Source organism: Oncorhynchus mykiss, chromosome 12 (assembly GCF_057628025.1).
Source record: "Oncorhynchus mykiss isolate SJ-2025 chromosome 12, ASM5762802v1, whole genome shotgun sequence".
NCBI lineage: Eukaryota > Metazoa > Chordata > Actinopteri > Salmoniformes > Salmonidae > Oncorhynchus > Oncorhynchus mykiss.
Window position 1 is genome coordinate 71978530 of NC_143033.1, and position 24991 is coordinate 72003520.

A 24991-nucleotide genomic window follows, 5' to 3' on the forward strand; every position below is an offset into this window, starting at 1 on the left:
TTCACAATTAGTAATAGTAAAAAGTAAGAATAACCCTTGAATATTATATTTTTGTTCAGTATGGATAAGGATATAGACCTTTTTGAGTTAAGCAAATCTTGTATTCATGAGCTGGCTCGAAAGCTGATCAAGAAAGATAAGAATGGTCATAATTATTTTCGGACAACATTATTTAGAGTAAGAGCTGACGCTTTTGAAGCCGCAATGTAAAGTGTTAAAAAAAGAGTGTCAAGACATTGGAGCATTCAGGCACTCGTAACGTTTCAGATACCGATAATGGTGTTGGCTTTACAGACAACTGAGGAGAGTCCAGCCACACTCCAAAACGCATGTTATGCTGCCCTCATATTCAAACTCCTAGCTGCTGTCGCACTCCTCATAGACTAGCGAGTCCATTTAGGGCAGCAGCTGCTCCTATTTCAGTCATTAGGACATTTACAAACAATGCAGAAGCAGTCTCATGTTGCGCAGGGTAATATGCAGTGAGACCATCTCTCACTTAAATGATATTGGACCATTTCCACCATGGTGAGAACGGGTGAAGACCCAGTACAATGCGTATATTCTTGAAATGCGAGATGTATGGCAATTACTTTTGCTTTCAACTCTAAGTGAAAAACAAACTTGCTCGCTCTTCGGGGTCCATCTCATGCGGACTGGACTAGGTTCCTGGCTTGTAGGCAGGGCACAAGAGAACATTTTGAACAGTACGCAGAGAGGCTGTGGGGGGGGGTCCTGTAGATAACACATTTCAAGGAATTATTACATGGGCCAGCACACTAAACAGTGAGTACTCACTGCAAACGAACAGGACTTGTAGTGAAAACTTGTTGGGATCTGGGGAGGGGTCCCATCGAAGTATTGGAACCTTGAATTTGGGATTCCACCTTACTTTATGCGTCTTAAACTAGACATAGAGCAAATGTTTCAGACCTGGATAGCACTTGTCTGTAGCCTACACAGGAACCACACCTGTTAGCATTCTCACATACAATTGCAACATTGTTTCAATAATATATAGAAATTTTCTCCCACCTCTGGTATGTAAAAGCTTTTTTGAGGCCTTGCTCAAAATTCATTCTGTGGCAGCACAATGACTAAATTATATACTGTATGTGAGGATTAAACTCAAAATGCAGTAGCCTGGAGCTCAGACGTTCAGACTAACTGTAATTCTAACATAGCCAGTAGACTGCTACAATGTAGTCTCAAACATATGTTTAGAATATTTAACCATTTTATTCTTGTGTGGTAATCAGTAATCTTGTGTGGTAATCAGTTGTGTTAGATAATAATATAGTGATAATCAATAATTTTCTCTTTATTTAGCCATCTTACATATAATGGCTTATTTGTTCATCAAAAATTGTGACTAACTCACCACAGGTTAATGAGAAGGGTGTGCTTGAAAGGAAGCACATAACTCTGCAATGTTCGGTTTATTTGGAGAGAGTCTCAGTCTTAAATAATTTTCCACACACAGTCTGTGCCTGTATTTAGTTTTCATGCTAGTGAGGGCCGGGAATCCACTCTCACATAGGTACGTGGTTGCAAGAAACTCTGAGCGCAGCCCAATCCAGAAATCTGGCAGTGGCTTCTGATTAAATTACATTTTCACAGAACCGCTTGTTGCAATTTCGATGAGGCTCTCTTGTTCAGATATCGGTAAGTGGACTGGAGGCAGGGCATGAAAGGAATAACAAATCCAGTTGTTTGTGTTGTCCGTTTCGGGAATGTACAGTGGCTTGAAAAAGTATTCACCCCCTAGGCATTTTTCCTATTTTGTTGCCTTACAACCCTGGAATTAAAATTAAAAATGTATTATTATTCTTCTTATTATTATTATAATTTAATTTACACAACATGCCTATGACTTTTAAGATGCAAAATATTTGTTATTGTGAAACAAACAAGAAATGTGATTGGATGTTAATTATTTGACTAGGCTACCTGAATTTCACATTGTTTGGATCGGTGGCAGCTAGTAGGCCGGCGACGACGACCGCCGAGCACCGCCCGAACAGGGAGAGGAGCTACCTTCGGGGGAAGTCGTGACAATTACGATGAACACTAGATAGTTTAATTGCATTTTTGACAGTGAAACGAGGCTACTCATGCGTGAATAAAACCTCACCCAAATGTATAGCCCCATTGGAAAATAGAAATGTATGTATACATATATACACTACCGTTAAAACATTTGGGGTCACTTAGAAATGTCCTTGTTTTTTAAAGAAAAGCACATTTTTTGTTCATTAAAATAACATAAAATTGATCAGAAATACAATGTAGACATTGTTCATGTTGTAAATGGCTATTGTAGCTGGAAACGGCTGATTTTCTATGGAATACCTACGTACATAGGACGTACAGAGGCCCATTATCAGCACCCATCACTACTGTGTTCCAATGGCACGTTGTGTTAGTTAATCCAAGTTTATCATTTTAAAAGGCTAATTTATCATTAGAAAACCCTTTTGCAATTATGTTAGCACAGCTGAAAACTGTTGTACTGATTTAAGAAGCAATACATCTGGCCTTCTTTAGACTAGTTGAGTATCTGGAGCATCAGCATTTGTGGGTTCGATTACAGGCTCAAAATGGCCAGAAACAAATAACTTTCTTCTGAAACTCATGTCTATTCTTGTTCTGAGAAATTAAGGCAATTCCATGCGAGAAATAGCCAAGAAACTGAAGATCTCGTACACGCTGTATACTACTCCCTTCACAGAACAGCACAAACTGGCTCTAGCCAGAATAGAAAGAGGAGTGGGAGGCCCCAGTGCACAACTGAGCAAGAGGACAAGTACATTAGAGTGTCTAGTTTGAGAAACAGACACCTCACAAGTCCTTAGTCCTTAACTGGCAGATTCATTAAATAGTACCCGCAAAACACCAGTCTCAACGTCAACAGTGAAGAGGTGACTCTGGGATGCTGTTCCTATGTCCAGTGTCTGTGTTCTTTTGCCCATCTTAATATTTTCTTTCTATTGGCCAGTCTAAGATATGGCTTTTTCTTTGCAACTCTGCCAAGAAGGCCAAATTGTACTTAGGGACATTGGCACGTCAAAAGCACATTGTTAATGCTCCATGTAAGACGCTCTTGATGTCATGGGCCCAAGGACTAGAAGTGAGATATATACAGTATGTTTGGGGCAAATCCAACACAATGCATCATTGAGTCACACTCATCATATTTTCAAGCATGGTGGTGGCTGCATCATGTTATGGGTATGCTTGTCATCGGCAGAGAGTAGGGAGTTTTTTTTTTAAGGATAAAAATAAAAAGAATAGGGCTAAGCACAGGCAAAGTCCTAAAGGAGAACCTGGTTCAGTCTGCTTTCCAACAGACACTGGGAGACAAATCCACCTTTCAGGAAGACCAGGAACCTGAAACACAAGGCCAAATATACACTGAGTATACCAAACATTAGGAACATCTTCTATGGCAAGACTTGAAAAATGCTATCTAGCAATGATCAACAACCAACCTGACAGAGCTTGATTAATTTTTAAAATAACAAATGGGCAAATATTGTACAATCCTGGTTTGTAAAGCTTTGTAAAGCTCTAAGAGACTTACCCAGAAAGACTCAGAGCTGTAATCGCTGCCAAAGTTGATTCTAACATGCATCGACTCAGGGGGTTGAATACTTACCAAATCAAAATATATTAGTATTTTATTTTCCATTAATATAAAAAAAGTAGAATTTTTGTGCCAGTTAAGAGTATATTTTGTGTAGATCATTGACAAAATATGACAATTAAATCATTTTTAATCCCACTTTGTAACACAACAAAATGTGGAAAAAGTCAAGGGGTGTGAATACTTTTTAAAGGCACTGTATTTCTAAAATGCGTGTGAAAAAGAGACATACTGTGTAAGAAGATATTGCTAAATACTGTAGATCATTTTGCTACTAGCACATATATAAGAGACAGATCAAGGAGTTTGTGATTATTTTCAGAGATTCATCAACTACACAGCTGCAACCTGCTGCTGAAATCGCAATCTGTAAATTAGTCAGACAGACCAGAGAATAGACAGAACCTGTGTTGATCCTAAACCTATATTTACACAAATTACCATTCATTTCACAATTGCAGCTATGTTCCATGTCTGACCTGCAGGGCAAATATACTTATTGACTCTCAAGACACCCTCATGAGAACAAAAACAAAGTAAAATGCTGATGAGGCTCATTATTTGTTTCAGTACTTCCCACCCGTTATAGTTTGTTCGTTTCTGCATTAGGGGGACTACAGGGGAAAACACTTTTGTTTGTTTGGTGTTAAGGTTCATTCATCATAAAGGCATTTCTCCAGCCTATTATATTACAGAAATACCTCAGGACAGACCAAAACAATAAATGTGATAAAAACGCACTTAAACACAAGGAGAGATATGATTTGGCTGAATGCAGATACAAACGACAACGGCGCCTTGGGGAGGACACAGTGCTTTTACTAATGAGAAATGTAGGTGTTGGAATGCTGCCTATCCTGACTGACGTCATAAATGAGGATCTAAAGTATGTAACACATGGTGCTGTGACTGTCATTCATTTGAGGTCTGTAGGTGTATGTGTAGGTGTTTCTCTCAAAGCTGTGGCTCAGCAGGGAGGTAGGTCCCTTCGGTGTAGTAAAAAAAACAAAAAAACATGCAATTTCACAGTGCAAATAGCACCATCAATAACTGTTCTTGAGCCATAATGTAAGCATGAATGCAAAGTAAGGGTTGATATTAGCTTCCCTTTCTGATGTGCCTTTCTGGCCTTGGTCTTGTTCTGCTGATAAACTGGGTCAGATAGGCTGTTCCTTCAGAAAGTATTCATACCCCTTGACTTTTTTCATCAGTTTGGTCAGAGGTCCAGCTCTAGGCAGAGTACTTATGTAAATTAGATATTGCTGTATTTCATTTTCAATACATTTGCAAAAATTTCAAAAACATGTTTTCACTTTGTCATTATGGGGTATTGTGTGTAGATTGGCAAAAAAAAAAATCCATTTAGAATTTAGGCTGTAACAACAAAATGCGGAATTAACACTATCAGCTTTGGTCAAGATGGAATTCACAGTGGTAGCAAACAGATTCTCAGGGCAACAGAGAATAGACTAATGGGGCTATAGTGCATACAAGTTTGACAGCTTTTCTATACTAGTTTAAGCATTATAGTCAATCTATCATGTTATTGTTCGCCAAGATATCGAGAAACAGAAAGAATAAAAATAGCCAAGTATCAAGGAAATTAAGTTTTATTTGATCCATTAGACAAACAATTTGTAAAACCCTAAAGTAGACAGAAATAAATATACAGGATGTGCATTTTGAAAACAGAACACTTAAAAAAAATGTAATTACTCAAATTTGAAGGGGGGGAAAAAACAGGATAACGAAGACATGGTATCTTGCTGTGACACTTTCATAGATGTAATAAGCATAACCGATATCTCAATTCAAGTCCTTTTCATTGTAAAATATCTTCTTGAAGACAATGGTAGTTGTATTGAGGGAGCTTGGTGTCTTGATGTTGATTACGAGCCTGCTTGGGATGCTCTTCATCAAAAGTTTTTGTAATGCAACAACCTGAAATGTAGTTGAGAAAATTAAACCAAATTATAATTCTGATATTTTGTATATTTATTTGTATCAATGATGATGTTTTTATTTTCTGCAGTCTGAGAAAAATATACACACAAAAAAAGGAAAAACAAGAGACTCACCTGAAGAGAGGGGCATGGCCCTTGTTGTTGGCCATGGAGAAGAAGCCGCTGTTTGGGGAGAAGTCCAGGCGATGGGCTCTGTATATAGTTTTCCTCTGGAACATGGGGAAGTTGGAGAACACTGTGAAGCTGGGGATATGAACCTGAAATGAGAAGGGTAGACACATGACACTTGATGACAGTGAAAGAGTGACATGGTTTTACTTCATTTTAAATCAATTCAAACTTTATTACTACCCAAGTCATGCTGCGATAAAACCTCTTATTTTACAAGAGACCAGGTGTAGCTGTAATGATGACAAAGACAACATTAGGTGTGTGTGAGAGAGAGAGACTGACCAATCGGGCAGCCTCGTCGTCAGCCCTGGAGGCGATGGCCAGGATCTCGGAGGTGGGGTTGAAGCAGAGAGAGGTGGCGGAGGTCACCAGGTTTGAGACTCTGAGACTATCACAGTGCAGGTGCATTTATACGGAGACTTGATTACACACAGGTGGATTGTATTTATCATCATTAGTCATTTAGGTCAACATTGGATCATTCAGAGATCCTCACTGAACCTCTGGAGAGAGTTTGCTGCACTAAAAGTAAAGCGGCTGAATAATTTTGCACGCCCAATTTTTCAGTTTTTGATTTGTTAAAAAAGTTTGAAATATCCAATAAATGTCGTTCCACTTCATGATTGTGTCCCACTTGTTGTTGATTCAGTTTTATATCTTTATGTTTGAAGCCTGAAATGTGGCAAAAGGTCGCAAAGTTCAAGGGGGCCGAATACTTTCGCAAGGCACTGTATAATATACTGTACATACACATGTCAAAAATTACTGCCCACTCACTACAGGTTCTATGGTTTGGTCTGGAAGTACTGGAAATGCTCTTGAGATTCATATAGCAGGTAGGAGGCAGGATAAGAGGATCCTAAAACAGCAACAGCAGTGTGTTGAGTGGAGGAGTGGGACTGTGTGGGGGTGCAGTGTGCAGGGTGTGTGTGTGTGCGTGTGCGTGTGTGTGTGCGGTAGAGAAGTGTTAGAGGTGAGGTGTGTGTAGGTGGTGAGGCTGACACATCGTCCCAATTATCAGGAAGGTTGAGATAAGAAACTGAGATGAGAAAACTGCAGTAACAATCTTTCCCTCAGTTTTGGAGACTTACTGTGCAGAGAGAAAGAATGTGAAAAAACCTGAAAAACATAAAAGAAAATTAAGATTGTGACGTTCAATGTGAATAATAACACTCCAAAACAGTGGGAATAGAAACAATTCTGCAACTCTCCACACTCATTTGTCCTTCGATTTGAAACACAAAACCTACATTTCTGACAAACAGCATGTCTTAAATGGCCAATCAGCAGTTGCTACATCCATTTTTGGACATCAATTAATTATGTATTCCCCTTGAGTCTTGAAGAATATAACTGATTAGCTTAGTTTAACTATCGTACCCCATCAGAACCTAAAATATAAGATTGTTTTACTCCAACGTTTGTAAACGAAATAAATGTAAAAAAACCACTGTATAGTTATGGTTAAAACTATCATTTTAATATCATGGATGGTCAGTCCCTGCATCAATAGTTCTGTCTATGAATTTGAGAGTGAATCCAGCCCTATCCCTCAGTTTTTTTTTACAGAAACAGTGGTGGGGAGCTGGCTTTGTTATGGCTTTTGCTGATTGGCCCATTCATGTTCATTAACCCTCTTATTCTCCTCACGGAAAATCCCAGCAGCTGCATTGTGCACAGACTTACAGATAGAGAGAGATACAGAGAGGGGTATAAGGAAAAAAGAGAGGGGAGGCGGAGGGAGACACAGAGAGAGAGAACTATTAGAGAAGGCTTCAGAAAGAGGGAGAGAGAATGAAAGAGACAGAGAGAGTTAAAGAGAGGAGCCCAGCTCAGCTTAGCTCAGGCAGCTGAGAGCCCAGCGCTGTGCCCTGTCTTCATCTGGGCAATGAAATGCTTCTGCACCAGTTAGCACGCCGCAGGCTGGGTCTGTCCAAACAGGGATTTCTCACCACCTCCTCATCTAATCCACTGCAAATTAATGTGAAGGGCCAGGCTTGCCACTGACCCGACCCGGGTTCTATCCCACAACCGGCCGTGACTGGGAGTTCCATAGGGCGGTGTACAATTGGCCCAGCGTCATCCGGGTTAGGGGAGAGTTTGGCCGGGGGGGGGGGGGGCTTGACTTGGCTCATCGCGCTCTAGCGACCTCTCGTGACGGGCCTGGCGCCTGCAGGCTGACTTCAGTTGTCAGGTGAACGGTGTTTCCTCCCACACATCGGTTAAGTGGGCGGGTGTTAAGGAGCAGAGTTTGGTGGGTCATGTTTCGGAGGACGCATGACTCGACCTTTGCCTCTCTCAACTTTCAGCCTTGAATATTTAGAGGAAGGAATGCCCTCTGGTGCTCCCACGTGGTACGGGGCAAAATAGAGAGAAGGAGTGTATGTATGTGTGCGTGTCTCACCTTGGAGAGCGGGGAAACTAGCAAAGTTTAGTGGCTTTTTCCTAGCACAGATGTGTGGTGCTTCCCTGGGTTGGAGATAAGGGGAGGGGGATGGGATGGTGTGCTGGGTGATAAGAGAAAGGAGGTACGTTGTGCTGGAGGCCATGGCACCTAAAACATAAATGTTCTATCATATATCAATGTATGCACCCCCATGTCCTGAAATGTTCCTATATTACTTTTGGCTGCCTACTTTGTTTTGGTTTATGTGCTGTCCACTCACCCACCTCCTGAAGGGAAGAAAATAGGAAATGAACAACAAGACAAACAGCATGTGGTGGTGTAGAGAAGATTGATAGGCTCCAGGCTACTCTGCTCCAGTCACACTGTTATCTACAATCATCTTAATAGCACTGCAGAGTGACTCCAATAGAGGCCATGGTAGAGTGGAAAAATGCAAGTCTACAGTTTAAAGTCTATAAAAAAAACTCTCTCTCTTTCGCTCTCTCCCCCCACCCCCCTATTTCTCCTTTCTCTCCTCCCCCTCCCTCTCTCTCCCACCCTCTCTCCCAGTCTCGTCAGACCCCGGAGGGAGAGTTCCTACCCCTGGACCAGTGTGAGCTGGATGTGGGTTTTGGGACGGGTGCGGACCAGCTCTTCCTAGTGTCACCTCTCACCATCTGCCATGAGATCAATCCTAAGAGCCCTTTCTTTGACCTGTCCCAGCGATCCCTCATGAACGAGCAGTTTGAGATTGTTGTCATCCTGGAGGGCATTGTGGAGACCACAGGTGACGAACTACTACCTTCTCTCCTCCTGTTAACCCGTTACTCTCTTCTTCCTACCCTCTCCTCATTTTTAATGGACTATTCTTTCACTACCCTTTATCCTCTTTTTAACCCCTTACTCTCTTCTTCCTAAAGAGGCTCCTCCTTTTCAAAGGCCCAATGTAGCCATTTTTATGTCAATTTCAAATCATTTCTGCGTAACAATGCAGTATCTTACTGTAATAGATTTACATTCAAAATAGCAACAACAAAAATTTTGGGCCTAAAACCTATTTCTCAAGCAAGTTTCACGATGGAAAGCCAAAACTCCCGCCCATTCAAACCTGCTGATTGAAAGGTCATAACATTGGTAAAAAAAAAAAAAAAAAATATTTACAGTGGCAGTTTCATCAGCTGTTGTACAATATGATATAAAACACAGGGAGAAAATTAATTTTGAGTGCACTGGGCCTTTATTTGATTATCCTTCCACTCTTGAGTCCTTTCCCGATCCTTTTCTTCTCCACCTCTTTCCATTCAGTGGGTTGCTCGTTCCCTATCTCCACCCTTTAGCTTGCTATTATGTTATCCCTCTCTCGCACCTCTATCCTCTGAACTCAAATTCAACTGTATTCTTATGTGCTTACCAGTCTTACCTCTTCATGTCAACCTGCCACATATCCCCATGCAATATCTCCATCCAGATTCTGGAGATAGAGTCAGACTAACACATCTCTCTTAATCTCCCAAACCCTGTAAGAATGTAGCAGATATTAGGATGCGTTCAGTGGTAAACAGAGCGAGCAGTGAAGAGGTGGACTTTGGGTATTGAGGACAGCACCAGGGAATGGCTTCCTGATTGAATTACGAGGGACGTTTTATTACTGCGGGATGGTTTTCATCGACGCGAATGTCACTAAGATAAATAAGCTGGGGGTTCAGCTGAAGTTTTACTGTATTTCTCACTGGGCAGGATGCAGGGTTAATTCTGGGATAATTCTGTAACTGTAAGAGACGCTGAACACAACAGCTGTACTGATCTACAGGCAGGCTGCAGGTGTGCTGGGTCACCTACGGCAACACAAGTGCTTTTCTGTCCTCTACATCGAACAATACGATTCCTCATCCTAATTTTCATACCTAAATAACAAAGTCTTTGTCTTCTCTGGCATCATTTATTTATTTCTCTGTTGCCTTCTCTTTTTCCTTTCATCTCTCCTCGGTTCTTCTCCCCTCCCCTGTTCTCATTGTCCTGGGCAGAAGAATGAATAGGCTTAGAGGAGGAGGGAGGGATGAGCAGGCAGGCAGGCAGGCAGGCAGGCAGGCAGGCAACATGGTCTGTGCTCTGTTGATAATGTCATTAAGGCAGGCTGCAGCCGAACATTTAACCCCCTTTAGCCCCCCCCCCCCCTCTCTCTTTCTCTCTCAGCAGGACTGTGGTTCTCTGAGCTGAGGAGCAAAGCAGGGGGCAGATGAGGGTGTCTGCTCTGTATGAATGAGGTGGCCTTGGAGTCACCTGGGTGGTCCCTTGCACAATGTGACATCCTTTACTCCCCAGAGAAAGACATCCATATCATCCACTGAGAGACAGACAGAGCATTGTCCTGCCATTTGAGAAACCTTCTGTCACCAACGGACAGCCTTTGCAACTTTCTGGTGTCTGATTGGATGGTTATGGGGTCTCTCTACTACCACACTATGACTGTGCATCAGCTCCTGTTCAACTAGAGATGTGTGTTATGTAGGCCTAGTTGTCACAGCTTTCTGACAGGTGTGTGTGTGTGTGTGTGTGTGTGTGTGTGTGTGTGTGTGTGTGTGTGTGTGTGTGTGTGTGTTGAAGAGAGATGAAGAGAGCCAGTGGTAGGATTGAAAAGTCGCTCGGAGAAGAAGAGGCATTGTATTATGGAAATGGTCCATTTGATTAGTGCCAATGGAGGCTTTACAAAAAGCTCTCTGCATGGACACGTCGCTCTCTGTCCACCAGCTGTTTGCTCACTTGCTCAGCTGCTTTGATTTTCATTCAAGACCCACAAAACATAACATACTGTCAGTGTAACTCAGGACACCTGGATGATGATTGGGCGAACTGGCAGGAACGCCGGGCCCTGAAGCTACATCACTTCCTGCTGCACCTGTATACCTTCCCAGTCATGTATCCACCATCAATAATAAATTATAGCAAATTATTCTATATGCAGAAATGTAAAATAACTTTAATTAATTTCAGCTTTGGTTTGAGGATTGTCAAGGGTTTGGGTATAACCTTAGGTTTAGGTTGTGATAACCCCTTGGTAGTGATATTACTGTGTCAGTCAAATGTCAGAGAAAGGATCAGTTTCTCTTTCTGCAGTCAGCCAACTCTGTTTGGGGCGACAGGTTGGGCCAGTAACCGAAAGGTTGCTGGATTGAATCCCTGAGCTGACAAGGTAAAAAAAAGATGTTGTTCTTCCCCTGAACAAGGCAGTTAACCCACTGTTCCCTGGTAGGCCTTCCTTATATATACGAATTTGTTCTTAACTGACTTGCCTAGTTAAATAAAGGTTCATTTTAAAAATGAACAGAGCAATTACAGGTCTCATAAGTGGCTATTTTACAAGAGATGAGGTCAAATAAAAACCTGGCTTGTCAAATCAAATAAAAAATCAAATACAATTGTATGCTTCGTAGATAACAAGTGTAGACTTACAGTGAAATGCTTACTTATATGTCCTTTTCCAGCAATGCAGAGTTAAAGATCAAAATGATACACGATGTTTAAAAAACAAGTAGAAATAACATGGCTAAATACTGTTGTCTTGTTGGTAGGTGAACCTTCGCCCCAGTCTGAGGTCCTGAGCGCTTTGGAGCAGGTTTTCATCACGGATCTCTCTGTACTTTGCTCCGTTCATTTTGCCTCGATCCTGACAAGTGTCCCAGTCCCTGCCTCTGAAAAACATCTCCACAGCATGATGCTGCCACCACCATGCTTCACCGTAGGGATGGTGCCAGGTTTCTTCCAGACGTGAAGCTTGGAATTCAGGCAAAGAGTTGAATCTTAGTTTCATCAGACCAGAGAATCTTGTTTCTCATTGTCTGAGAGTCTTTAGGTGCCTTTTGGCAAACTCCAAGCGGGCTGTCATGTGCCTTTTACTGAAGAGTGGTTCAGGTCTGGTCACTCTACCATACAGGCCTGATTGGTGGAGTGCTGCAGAGATGGTTGTCCTTCTGGAAGGTTCTCCCATCTATACAGATGAACTCTAGATGAACTCTATGAACTCTCTGTCAGAGTGACCATCGGTTCTTGGTTACCTCCCTGACCAAGACCCTTCTCCCCTGATTGCTCAGTTTGGTTAGGAGGACAGCTCTAGGAAGAGTCTTGGTGGTTCCAAACTTCCATTTAAGAATGATGGTGGCCACTGTGTTCTGGGGGGACCTTCAATGCTGCAGACATTTTTTGGTAACCTTTCCCAGATCTGTGTCTCAACACAATCCTCTCTCGGAGCTCTACGAACAATTCCTTCAACCCCATGGCTTGATTTTTGCTCCTGAAAATAAAAGAGAGCACACTCTAGGAGCTCAGATGCAAAAATATAATTACCAATGTTTCGACAGCCAAGCTGTCTTCATCAGGGTGTCATCACAAACACTGCGGGATGACTCGTTTATGTAGTGTCAAAAAAGGTGTCTGTAATCATGGCCAAGAGTGGCCAAGAGTTTTTGCTCTGACATGCACTGTCAACTGTGAGACCTTATAGAGACAGGTGTGTGCCTTTCCAAATCATGTCCAATCAATTGAATTTGCCACAGGTGGACTCCAATCAAGTTGTAGAAACAACTCAAACTTTGAAACAATTCAAAGGGTCTGAATACTAATGTAAATAATTATTTTTAATACATTTGAAAAAATGTCTAAAAAACTGTTTTTGCTTTGTCATTATGAGGTATTGCTAACGATACTTTTATTTATTTAATCCATTTTAGTCTCAGGCTGTAATGTAACGAAATGTGGAAAAAGTCAAGGGGCCTGACTACTTTACGAAGGCACTGTAATAGGCATTAACAGCAGCGTGTGTGTGTATGGCGTCAGTGTGCATATGTACAGTGGGGCAAAAAAGTATTTAGTCAGCCACCAATTGTGCAAGTTCTCCCACTTAAAAATATGAGAGAGGCCTGTAATTTTCATCATAGGTACACTTCAACTATGACAGACAAAAGTAGAAAAAAAATCCAGAAAATCACATTGTAGGATTTTTTATGAATTTATTTGCAAATTATGGTGGAAAATAAGTATTTGGTCACTTACAAACAAGCAAGATTTCTGGCTCTCACAGACCTGTAACTTCTTCTTTAAGAGGCTCCTCTATCCTCGACTCGTTACCTGTATTAATGGCACCTGTTTGAACTTGTTATCAGTATAAAAGACACCTGTCCACAACCTCAAACAGTCACACTCCAAACTCCACTATGGCCAAGACCAAAGAGCTGTCAAAGGACACCAGAAACAAAATTGTAGACCTGCACCAGGCTGGGAAGACTGGATCTGCAATAGGTAAGCAGCTTGGTTTGAAGAAATCAACTGTGGGAGAAATTATTAGGAAATGGAAGACATACAAGACCACTGATAATCTCCCTCGATCTGGGGCTCCACACAAGATCTTTGCCCGTGGTGTCAAAATGATCACAAGAACGGTGGGCAAAAATCCCAGAACCACATGGGGGGACCTAGTGAATGACCTGCAGAGAGCTGGGACCAAAGTAACAAAGCCTACCATCAGTAACACACTACGCCGCCAGGGACTCAAATCCTGCAGTGCCAGACGTGTCCCCCTGCTTAAGCCAGTACATGTCCAGGCCCGTCTGAAGTTAGCTAGAGAGCATTTGGATGATCCAGAAGAAGATTGGGAGAATGTCATATGGTCAGATGAAACCAAAATATAACTTTTTGGTAAAAACTCAACTCGTCGTGTTTGGAGGACAAAGAATGCTGAGTTGCATCCAAAGAACACCATACCTACTGTGAAGCATGGGGGTGGAAACATCATGCTTTGGGGCTGTTTTTCTGCAAAGGGACCAGGACGACTGATCCGTGTAAAGGAAAGAATGAATGGGGCCATGTATCGTGAGATTTTAAGTGAAAACCTCCTTCCATCAGCAAGGGCATTGAAGATAAAACGTGGCTGGGTCTTTCAGCTTGACAATGATCCCAAACACACCCCCCGGGCAACGAAGGAGTGGCTTCATAAGAAGCATTTCAAGGTCCTGGAGTGGCCTAGCCAGTCTCCAGATCTCAACCCCATAGAAAATATTTGGAGGGAATTGAAAGTCCGTGTTGCCCAACAACAGCCCCAAAACATCACTGCTCTAGAGGAGATCTGCATGGAGGAATGGGCCGAAATACCAGCAACAGTGTGTAAAAACCTTGTGAAGACTTACAGAAAACGTTTGATCTCTGTCATTGCCAACAAAGGGTATATAACAAATTATTGAGATAAACTTGTGTTATTGACCAAATACTTATTTTCCACCATAATTTGCAAATAAATTCATTAAAAATCCTACAATGTGATTTTCTGGATTTTTTTTCTCCTTTTGTCTGTCATAGTTGAAGTGTACCTATGATGAAAATTACAGGCCTCTCTCATCTTTTTAAGTGGGAGAACTTGCACAATTGGTGGCTGACTAAATACTATTTTTGCCATACTGTATGTGTGGGTGTGTGTGTGAGTGTGTGGGTAGAGTCCACTGTATGTGCATAGATTCAGTGCAAGATAGTTATTTTTTTGCACTGACATTGCAGGTAGCCATTTGATTAATTATTTATCAGTCTTGTTTAGAAGTTTTATGACTTAGGGTTCAATTCTGTTCAGGGTTCTGTTGGTTTCAGACTTGGTGCACTGGTACTACTTGCCGTGCATTAGCAGAGAGAACAGTCTATGACTTGGGTGGCTGCAGTCTTTGACAATTCTTTGGGCCTTCCTCTGACACCACCTGGTATAGAGGTTGTGGATGGCAGGGAGCTTGGCCACAGTGATATACTGGGCCGTATGCACTACCCTCTGTAATGCCTTGCGGTCGGATGCCAAGCAGTTGCCATACCAAGCGGTGATGGAGCAAGTCAAGATGCTCTTGATGTTGCAGCTGTATAACTTTTTGAGGATCTGAGGGTCCATCTTTTCAGCCCCTTGAGGGGGAAGAGGTATTGTCGTGCCATCTTCACGAATGTGTTTTGACCATGATAGATCCTTTAGTGATGTGGACAATGGAATTTGAAGCGCTCAACCTACTCCACTACAACCCCGTCGATGTGAATGGGGGCATGCTCAGCTCTCCGTTTCCTGTAGTCCAGAATCAGCTCCTTTGTCTTACTGATGTTGAGGGAGAGGTTGTTGTCCTGGCACCGCACTGCCAGGTCTCTGGCTTCCTCCCTATAGGCTGTCTCTTCATCATTGGTGGTCATGCCTACCACCGTTGTGTCGTCTGCAAACTTAATGATGGTGTTGGAGTCGTATGTGGCCACGCAGTCGTGGGAGAACAGGGTGTACAGGAGGGGACTAAGCACGCTCCCTTGTGGGGCCCCCTTGTTGTGGGTCAGCGTGGCAGATGTGTTGTTGCTACCCTCAGCAGCTAGGGGCGGCCCATCAGGAAGTCCAGGATCCATTTGCAGAGGGGGGTGTTCAGTCCCAGGTACCTTAGCATAGTGTGCTTCGAGGGCACTGTGGTGTGGAATGCGGAGCTGTAGTCAATGAACAGCAGTCTCACATAGGTGTTCCTTTTGGCCAAGTGGGAAATGGCAGTGTGGAGTGCATTAGAGATTGCGTCGTCTGTGGATCTGTTGGGACGGTATGCGAATTGGAGTGGGTCCAGGGTGCTTGGAATAAGGATGTTAACGTGAGCCATGACCAGCCTTTCAAAGCATTTCATGGCTCCAGATATGAGTGTTAAAATGGCACCGACAAAGAGGGCTGCCTCACTTCTAGTCCTTAGGAAATTTTGCAGTATTTTTTAAAATGTATTATTTCTTACATTGTTAACCCAGAAAATCTTAGCTGTTATTACATACAGCCGGGAAGAACTATTGGATATTGGAGCGGCTTCAACTTACCAGCACTACGACCAGGAATACAACTTTCCTGAAGCGGATCCTTTGTCCGCACCACCCAGGGCATTTTAACTGATTCCAGAGGCCGATCCAAAACAACACCGCCAGAGGAGAGGGAGTCGGACTTCGGAGACGCGCACACCACCCACCGCTTCCGAGTATATTACTTGCTAATGTCCAGTCCCTAGATAACAAAGTTGACAAAATCAGGGCACGAGTTGCTTTCCAGAGAGACATCAGGGATTGTAACATACTCTGTATCACTCTTTTGGGATATGCTGTCGGAGTCGGTACAGCCAACTGAAAGCATGTACCACCGCATTTAACCATGGCAAGGTGACTGGGAATATGACAGAATAAAGTAGTCATTCACTCACACAAGGCAATAAAAAAAGCTAAATGTCAGTATAGAGAAAAGTCGAGTTGCAATTCAACGGCTCAGACACAGGACATATGTGGCAGGGTCTACAGACAATCACGGACTACAAAAGGAAAACCAGCCACGTCGCAAACACCAACGTCTTGCTTCCAGACAAACTAAGCACCTTCTCTGCCTTCACCTTCGAGGATAATACAGTGCCACCGACGCGGCCCGCTACCAAGGACTGTGGGCTCTGTGGCCGACATGAGTCTGATATTTAAACATGTTAACCCTCGCAGGGCTGCCGGCCTAGACAGCATCCCTAGCTGCGTCCTCAGAGCATGCACAGACCAGCTGGCTGGTGTGTTTACAGACATATTCAATCTCTCCCTATCCCAATCTGCTGTCCCCACATCCTTTAATAAGATGGCCATAATTGTTCCTGTACCCAAGAATGCAAAGGTAACTGAACTAAATTACTATTGCCCCGTGGCACTCACTTCTGCCATCATGAAGTGCTTTGAGAGACTAGTCAAGGATCATATCACCTCCACCTTATCTGTCACCCTAGACCCACTTCAATTTGCTTACCGCCCCAATAGGTCCACAAACGATGCAATCGCCATCACACTGCACACTGCTATATTCCATCTGGACAAGAGGAATACCTACAGTGGCTTGCGAAAGTATTCACCCCCTTTGGCATTTTCCCTATTTTGTTGCTTTACAACCTGGAATTAAAATAGATTTTTGGGGGTGTTTGTAACATTTGATTTACACAACATGCCTATCACTTTGAAGATGCAAAATATTTTTTCTTGTGAAACAAAAAACTGAAAACTTGAGCGTGCATAACTTTTCACACCCCCAAAGTCAATACTTTGTTAGAGCCACCTTTTGCGGCAATTACAGCTGCAAGTCTCTTGGGGTATGTCTCTATGAGCTTGGCATATCTAGCCACTGGGATTTTGGCCCATTCTTCAAGGCAAAACTGGTCCAGCTCCTTCAAGTTGGATGGATTCCACTGGTGTACAGCAATCTTTAAGTCATACCACAGATTCTCAATTGGATTGAGGTCTGGGCTTTGACTAGACCATTCCAAAACATTTAAATGTTTCCCCTTAAAGCACTCAAGTGTTGCTTTAGCAGTATGCTTAGGGTCATTGTCCTGCTGGAAGGTGAACCTCTGTCCCAGTCTCAAATCTCTGGAAGACTGAAACAGGTTTCCCTCAAGATTTTCCCTGTATTTAGTGCCATTCCTTCAATTCTGACCAGTTTCACAGTCCCTGCTGATGAAAAACATCCCCACAGCATGATGCTGCCACCACCATGCTTCACTGTGGGGAGAGGGTTCTCGGGGTGATGAGAGTTGTTGGGTTTGCACCAGACATAGCATTTTCTTTGATGGCCAAAATGAAATACAAATTAAAAATAAATTTAAATTACAGGTTGTAATGCAACAAAATAGGAAAAACGCCAAGGGGGATGAATCATTTTGTAAGGCACTGTATGTAAGAATGCTATTTATTGACTATAGCTAAGCATTCAACACTATAGTACCATCCAAGCTCATCATTAAGCTTGAGGCCCTGGGTCTCAACCCTACCCTGCACAATTGGGTCCTGGACTTCCTGAAGGGCCACCCCCAGGTGGTGAAGGTAGTAAACAACATCTCCCCTTTGTTGATCCTTAACACTGGGGCCCCACAAGGGTGCGTGCTCATCGACCTCCTGTATTCCCTGTTCACCTTTAACTCAATCATCAAGTTTGCAGACAACACTGGTAGGCTTGATTACCAACAACGACGAGAGTCTACAGGGAGAAGGCTCAACATCAACAAAACAAAGGAGATGATCGTGGACTTCAGGAAACAGCGGAGGGAGCTCCCCCCTATCCACATCGACAGGACAGCAGTGGAGAAGGTGGAAAGTTTTAAGTTCCATGGTGTACAAATGAAAATGGTCCACCCACACAGGAACCTCAGGAGGCTGAAGAAATTTGGCTTGTCACCTAAAACCCTCACAAACCTTTACAGATGCACAATTGAGAGGATACTGTCAGCAGGGCTCTCCAGAGGGTGGTGCGGTCTGCACAACGCACCACTGGGGGCAAACTACCTACCCTCCAGGAAACTTACATTAACCGATGTCACATGAAGGCCAAAAATATCATCAAGGACAACAACCACCCGAGCCACTGCCTGTTCACCCCGCTACCATCCAAAAGGCGAGGTCATCAAAGCTGGGACCAAGAGACTGAAAAACAACTTCTATCGCAAGGCCATCAGACTGTTAAACAGCTACCACTAGCACAGAGAGACTGCTGCCTACATACAGACTTTAAATAATTTGCCACTTTAATAAATGGAACACGAATTGCTTTAATAATGCCACTTTAATAATGTTGACATATTTCACATTACTCATCTCATACAGTTGAAGTTGGATGTTTACATTCGCTATGTTTTTGCTGGACACGGATGACATGGTATGCTGGTATGCTGGTGACCACCATCAAAGTGCTGAATTATTTAATACAGTACATAACATACAGTTGAATTCGGAAGTTTACATACACCTCTGTCAAATACATTTAAACTCAGTTTTTCACAAGTCCTGAAATTTAATCCTCGTAAAAATTATTTGTTTTAGGTCAATTAGGATCACCACTTTATTTTAAGAATGTGAAATGTCAGAATAATAGTAGAGAGAATGATTTCTTTCAGCTTTTATTTCTTTCATCACATTCCCAGTGGGTCAGAAGTTTACATACACTCAATTAGTATTTGGTAGCATTGCCTTTAAATTGCTTAACTTGGGTCAAACGTTTCAGGTAGCCTTCCACAAGCTTCCCACAATAAGTTGGGTGAATTTTGGCCCATTCCTCCTGACAGAGCTGGTGTAACTGAGTCAGGTTTGTAGGCCTCCTTGCTCACACATGCTTTTTCAGTTCTGCCCACAAATTTTCCATGGGATTGAGGTCAGGGCTTTGTGATGGCCACTCCAATACATTGACTTTGTTGTCCTTAAGCCATTTTGCCACAACTTTGGAAGTATGATTGGGGTCATTGTCCATTTGGAAGACCAATTTGTGACCGAGCTTTAACTTCCTGACTGATGTCTTGAGATGTTGCTTCAATATATACATTTTCCTCCCTCATGATGCAGCAAAGCACCCCGACAACATGATGCTGCCACCCCACCCCCACTGTTGGAATGGTGTTCTTCGGCTTGCAATTTTTTTCTGAGGTCTTGGCTGTATTCTTTTGATTTTCCCATGAGTTCAAGAAAAGAGGCACAAATTCTTATTCCATTCTTTACTTAGATTTATGTGTATTAGGTATTTGTTGTGGAATTTTTAAATATTACCTGTTAGATATTGCTGCACTGGAACTAGAAGCACAAGCATTTCGCTCCACTCGCAATAACATCTGATAACCATCTGTATGTGACCAATAGAATTGGATTTGATTTGATTTGAGTGCTACAGAGGGATAGTCATTCATAAAGTTTACCTTAGCATTCTTGGGCACAGGAACGATGGTTATTTGCTTGAAACAAGTAGGTATTACAGACTGGGTGAGGGAGAGGTTGAAATCAGCGCATTCTCCAGGTAATCCATCTGGCCCTGTGGCCTTGTGAATGTTAACCTCTTTAAAGGTCTTACTCACATCAGCTAAGGAGAGTTTGATCACACAGTCCTCCGGAACAGCTGGTTCTCTCACGCATGGTTCAGTGTTGCTTGCCTCGAAGTGAGCATAGAAGGCATTTAACTAGTCTGGTCAGCTCGTGTCACTGTAATCACTTTAATCTGTGATAATTTGCAAGCACTGTCACATCCGACGAGGGTCAGAGCTGATATAGTGGGCTTCGATCTTAGTCTTGTATTGACGATTTGCCTGTTGGATGGTTCGTCGAAGGGCATAATGACATTTCTAATAAGAGTCCGGGTTAATGTCTCGCTCCTTGAAAGTGGAAGCTCTAGCCTTTAGCTCAGTGTGTATGTTGCCTCTAATCCATGGCTTCTGGTTGGGATATGTATGTACTGTCGCTGTTGGGACGACGTTGCCAATGTATTTATTAATGAGGCACCCAGAGAAGGCTGTGCTCAGGATGATGCTTCGGTCATTATCTGGCTGACTCTTAGAGACCTTTTTAAATAGGACTAGGATGTAATGTAACCAACCACCTTTTCATATAGGACTATAGAACATCACACAGATAGCAATACCAGAATACCCTTTCCTTGGCTACAGGTGCTACATGTTTTCTTTTTATTGATGTATGGATGCTGCAATTTCTGCTACAATGTTACTGCTCTTTACTTGGGAGTATCATGTTTTGTTTATGGTAGACTAGATTCAACTTATTTATATGAGTAAGTCTATTAGTACTATTGATAGGAGAAATAAACAACTGGTAATTATGACTAAATGCATTACAACACTGATCAAAGGGATGTGTCACCTTAGGCCTCTAGTGGTTGCCATGGATACAAAATAACAGCTGTAGAATCAGGTAGGATGTGGTTTCATTGAGACAGAGCTAGATATAGAAAAGAAAAGTATCTAGCTATGACTCCCAGCCTAGAACGACTTGCAGCCAATATCTCCTTTAGTCAGCTGTCTCCATCAAGCTCATTTGAGCCAATGGCCCCACACACTGCAGAGGCAGAGGGAGGTAAACAGTGAGTGCAATATCTGTTTGTCTCAGGGTCAGCCTCAGCCATACCTATTAGTGGAAACTTTTCGATGAGTAACAGTGCCGTGGCCATTTTTATGAGCCATCAGAGGAACGGCAAACGTCTTCCAGCTAGATTTAAGGGTGCACCAGTATTTAAATCTCCCCTCTATGGCAAGAGTGAGGGAGGTCTGTGCCAAAGCAGGTCTGTGTCAGGGAAATTGCTTTTTCTCATGCTGTCAGACAACAATTCAAAGACTGAATTGTTTCCACACATGCTGAGAGTGGAAGAGAAAAAAAGAGAAGGGGGTGGAGGGAGAGGATGAGATAAGCAGGAGGGGGTTGGTTGCTGCATCATTTTTCTCTTTCTTCCATGCCTTATTGTTTGATGTTAACTGAACTCTACAATATTTTCATCATATTTATAAAAAATGTCAAGGCTTTTTAACACCTGGGTTTGTGCTGCCTAGTCAATGCTGGAGACTGAGTTTCACTTTTTAATTCTCTCTCTTTCTCCCTCTCTCTCAGGTATGACGTGTCAGGCACGGACATCGTACACGGAGGATGAGGTGTTGTGGGGCCACCGCTTCCTGCCCGTCATGTCTCTGGAGGAGGGATTCTTCAGGGTGGACTACTCCCAGTTCCACAGCACTTTCGAGGTCAACACCCCACCCTACAGCGTCAAGGATCACGACGAGAAATCCTCCCTGCCTTCACCCCTCTCCACCCCCACGCTGGGCGAGAGCCACGGGCACGCCCGACGTGCCCGGGTCTTCTCTGTGGACTGCATCAACACTACGGACCGGGAGGAGCGGGCAGGGCAGTCCAGGCTGCCCAGTAAGCTTCAGAGGATGAGCTCGTCTGGGAAGGAGGACCTACAGAGGAAGGTTCTGATGCTGAGCTCCCAGCACTCCGAGAAGGCCTGCAGTACTGGAGACCTCCCTCTCAAGTTGCAGCGTCTCAGTTCCTCCCCCGGTCCAGAGGCTGCAGCTCGGCTGCAGCTCAAGGCCTTGAAACTGGGCTTTGAACCCATGACCCAGTCCACTGGAGACCTGCAGCTGCCCCCCACCCCAGCCCCTGTCCCCGCCCGCATCCACACCCCTCTGCCCTCAGGAGGGGGCCGACCAGAGGACAACCTGCCGGCCAAATTACGCAGGATGAATGCTGACCGCTGAGGTCATCATGACCAGACTTTGCATGCATCCCAAATGGAACCCTAGTCTCTATTTAGTGCACTACTTTAGAACAGGACCCATAGGGGGCTCTGGTCAAAAGTAATGCACTATGTAGGGAATAGGGTGTTATTTGGGACACATCCCCAGAGTCTAACTTCTCTTTGACCACACATCAAACTATGGAGAGAGGGAAAATGGAATGTGACTGAAAACAATGATATGGAAGGGAAAAATAACTGATGGACGGTGTGTCACTATTTCTGTTTTTTCAAACACAATCTTTACTGGAATTACTGTGATTTTTGGGTGTTTTATAGCAACAGTGTTCGTACTGGTCAAACACACACACACACACACACACACACACACACACACACACACTCATCTTTCTATCATCACCCCCACACTCTAAAGAATTGTGCATGTATACAATCAATCCATCTGAATGCACTACATACCCCCTCTCTTAGTTTTAAACAAATAAAATATATTTAAGATGATAATATGTGGTGTACCTGCAACTTCCTTTGTCTATATTCTAGTTTCCATCAAAGGGAACATCTACTTAGCTAAGAAATACAGTCAAAATGCAATCTACATCTTGTTGTTATTATTCACAATTGGGGCAGTATGTTATAGTAATCTGCTACTCATTAGTTTACATAACACCTTTGTTTTTACATTCAACAGGTTGTTGATGGCCTAATCTTATAGCTGCTGGCGCGAAACACTTTCTATAACAGTTCCACAACTCCTTTGAACAGAGTGAGTCCAACACAGTGGATAATGGACTTTGCTGATACCAGAGAGAAAACACAGTCTTTGTCCAAATGGCACCCTACAGAGGCTTGTCCTTGGTGGTGATTGACTGGTGTTTGGGAGTGGAGGAAGCGGAGGATAGGGAGTGAAAAAGTGGAGGAAGTGTCCACCCCCTTCAGACGAGCAGAGACAAGCAGCATGGCTAAATTGACTAAACAGACTTACAGACATACAGACACACACACTCTCTTTCAATTGACTTGTAGCCCGTTGTCGCTGAAAGGAATTATGATTATTATATAGAGTAGGATATACATTAGTCACAAGACTTCTCTCACAATGAAGTCTTTGTCGCGCTGGTATAAATGATTCGGGAGGAATGCGTAATAGCGTTTTTTTTACTGTACCCAAATTACGGCGTGCCGTGTAAAGGCAAACATGGAACAAAAACACAGGGTTGAAACCCAAACAAAAGAGCGAGGAGTACCTTGAATAAATACACACACACACAATGGTTAACGCACAGGACGAGACCCGTAATCATCTGCGCAATCCATAAGGGCATGAAAGCCCAAAACACAGGTACTCACACGCACCAATGGACATTGTGACAATAATCAACCCCCAATGGAAACCAAAGGGCACATATATACACATACTAATCAGTGGAAATAGGGGACAGGTGTGTGTGATGAAAGTTCCGGAGGAATCCGTGACAGTCTTCATTATAAAGTCCAAAGGCAGACTTTAAGGACAGAAGCTTTGAAATGGACACAACCTTTAACTCATCTGAACGAATGGAGAGGAAAAAGTGAAGAGGGAGAGAGCAAGGGAGGAGAACAGAGAGAAAAGAAAGAGTGGAGAGGGTCACCTGAGCTCAGGGACAGAAGTGCAGCGTAGGCTTTGGGAGGATTAGTCCATGTCTACGTCCCAAATGGCCCATAGGGCTCTGTTTAAAAACATTGCACTATGAAGGGGAATGGGGTGCTATTTGGCACGCAGCCAACACAGGCCTCAGTGGGATTTAGCACTCCTGTGAATAGAGGGTTCAGACAAACGGATGTATGATAGTTAGAGGCACCCACCCACCAAGCACTAATTTCTCCACCAACGCCACAAAAAGAGGAGATTCGACCAGGGGAATTCGATTTTCCCTACTTGAGGTGCACGCCTGAAGCGATCTGCGTGGAGGGATCTCTAGCCTCTGGTAATGAATTCCTCACTGTGTTCGCCCACTCAGAGTTTAGGCTAAAGCCTGACCTGATCCACACGATCCAACCTTTTCATTTAGCAGCATAAAGAGTCTGTAAGTGTGTGTGTGTGTGTGTGTGTGTGTGTGTGTGTGTGTGTGTGTGTGTGTGTGTGTGTGTGTGTGTGTGTATCTATTTGCTCACACTCTTAAACACTACACTTCTTCCACTGGCTCAGCAGAGGACAAGTCACCCAATCATACTACAACAATGAATAGCCTCATTACAATAAGAGGAAAGGGACGAGTGACCGGGACTGAGCTCAATCGACACCTCTTCAGAAGATGATTACAATACACTCTAATATCACGGTCACAGACCACATGCACTTAACAAAGATGACATACTGTATGAACGAATCGATGCACCACACAAGAGCGCATTACTCTCATATGCAGATGTAGGCTCTTCATTTGATCACCCTGCTCCAGGAGAACTTTCCTGCGTTGAAGAAAATGTTTAACTTGTAGTGTGTTTGAGATTTTAAAATCAGGCTAGAAGATACTCTGGACCTATGCACATCACACATTCTTATTTGTCCTCAAAAGTCTGATTCAAAGGTCTGTCAGAACTCGCTACATGCTAATAATAAGGATATTGAAGACCTTTCCTGTGCACCATCATTTCCTGCTCCTTATTGTGATGTCTTATTCAGGAGTGTCAGAGGTTATTTAGGTAAAGATATGTCCCAGAGATAACACCTCCACTGGGTAAAAATACCAGGAGCATGAATAATTTGTTTGCGTCAAAAATCGCAC

General features: G+C 43.1%; 1 protein-coding gene and 1 long non-coding RNA gene across 2 annotated transcripts in view; one reads left to right on the plus strand and one right to left on the minus strand.

Moving 5' to 3' along the window:
- LOC110538131 (G protein-activated inward rectifier potassium channel 1-like) overlaps positions 1–22727 on the plus strand; it is a 36014-nt gene extending 13287 nt beyond the window's left edge. The window contains exons 2-3 of the mRNA XM_021624744.3: positions 8738–8954; positions 21578–22727. Of these exons, the coding sequence (XP_021480419.1) occupies positions 8738–8954; positions 21578–22224 (864 nt within the window). The 3' untranslated portion in view covers positions 22225–22727. The remainder of the gene's footprint in view (positions 1–8737; positions 8955–21577) is intronic.
- LOC110538132 (uncharacterized) lies at positions 5241–6141 on the minus strand. The gene is made up of 3 exons (XR_016485229.1): positions 6064–6141; positions 5725–5867; positions 5241–5587 (listed from the first exon to the last, which is right to left on the minus strand). It is a non-coding gene; the product is annotated as an uncharacterized LOC110538132 (long non-coding RNA).
- Positions 22728–24991: the final 2264 nt, after the last annotated feature.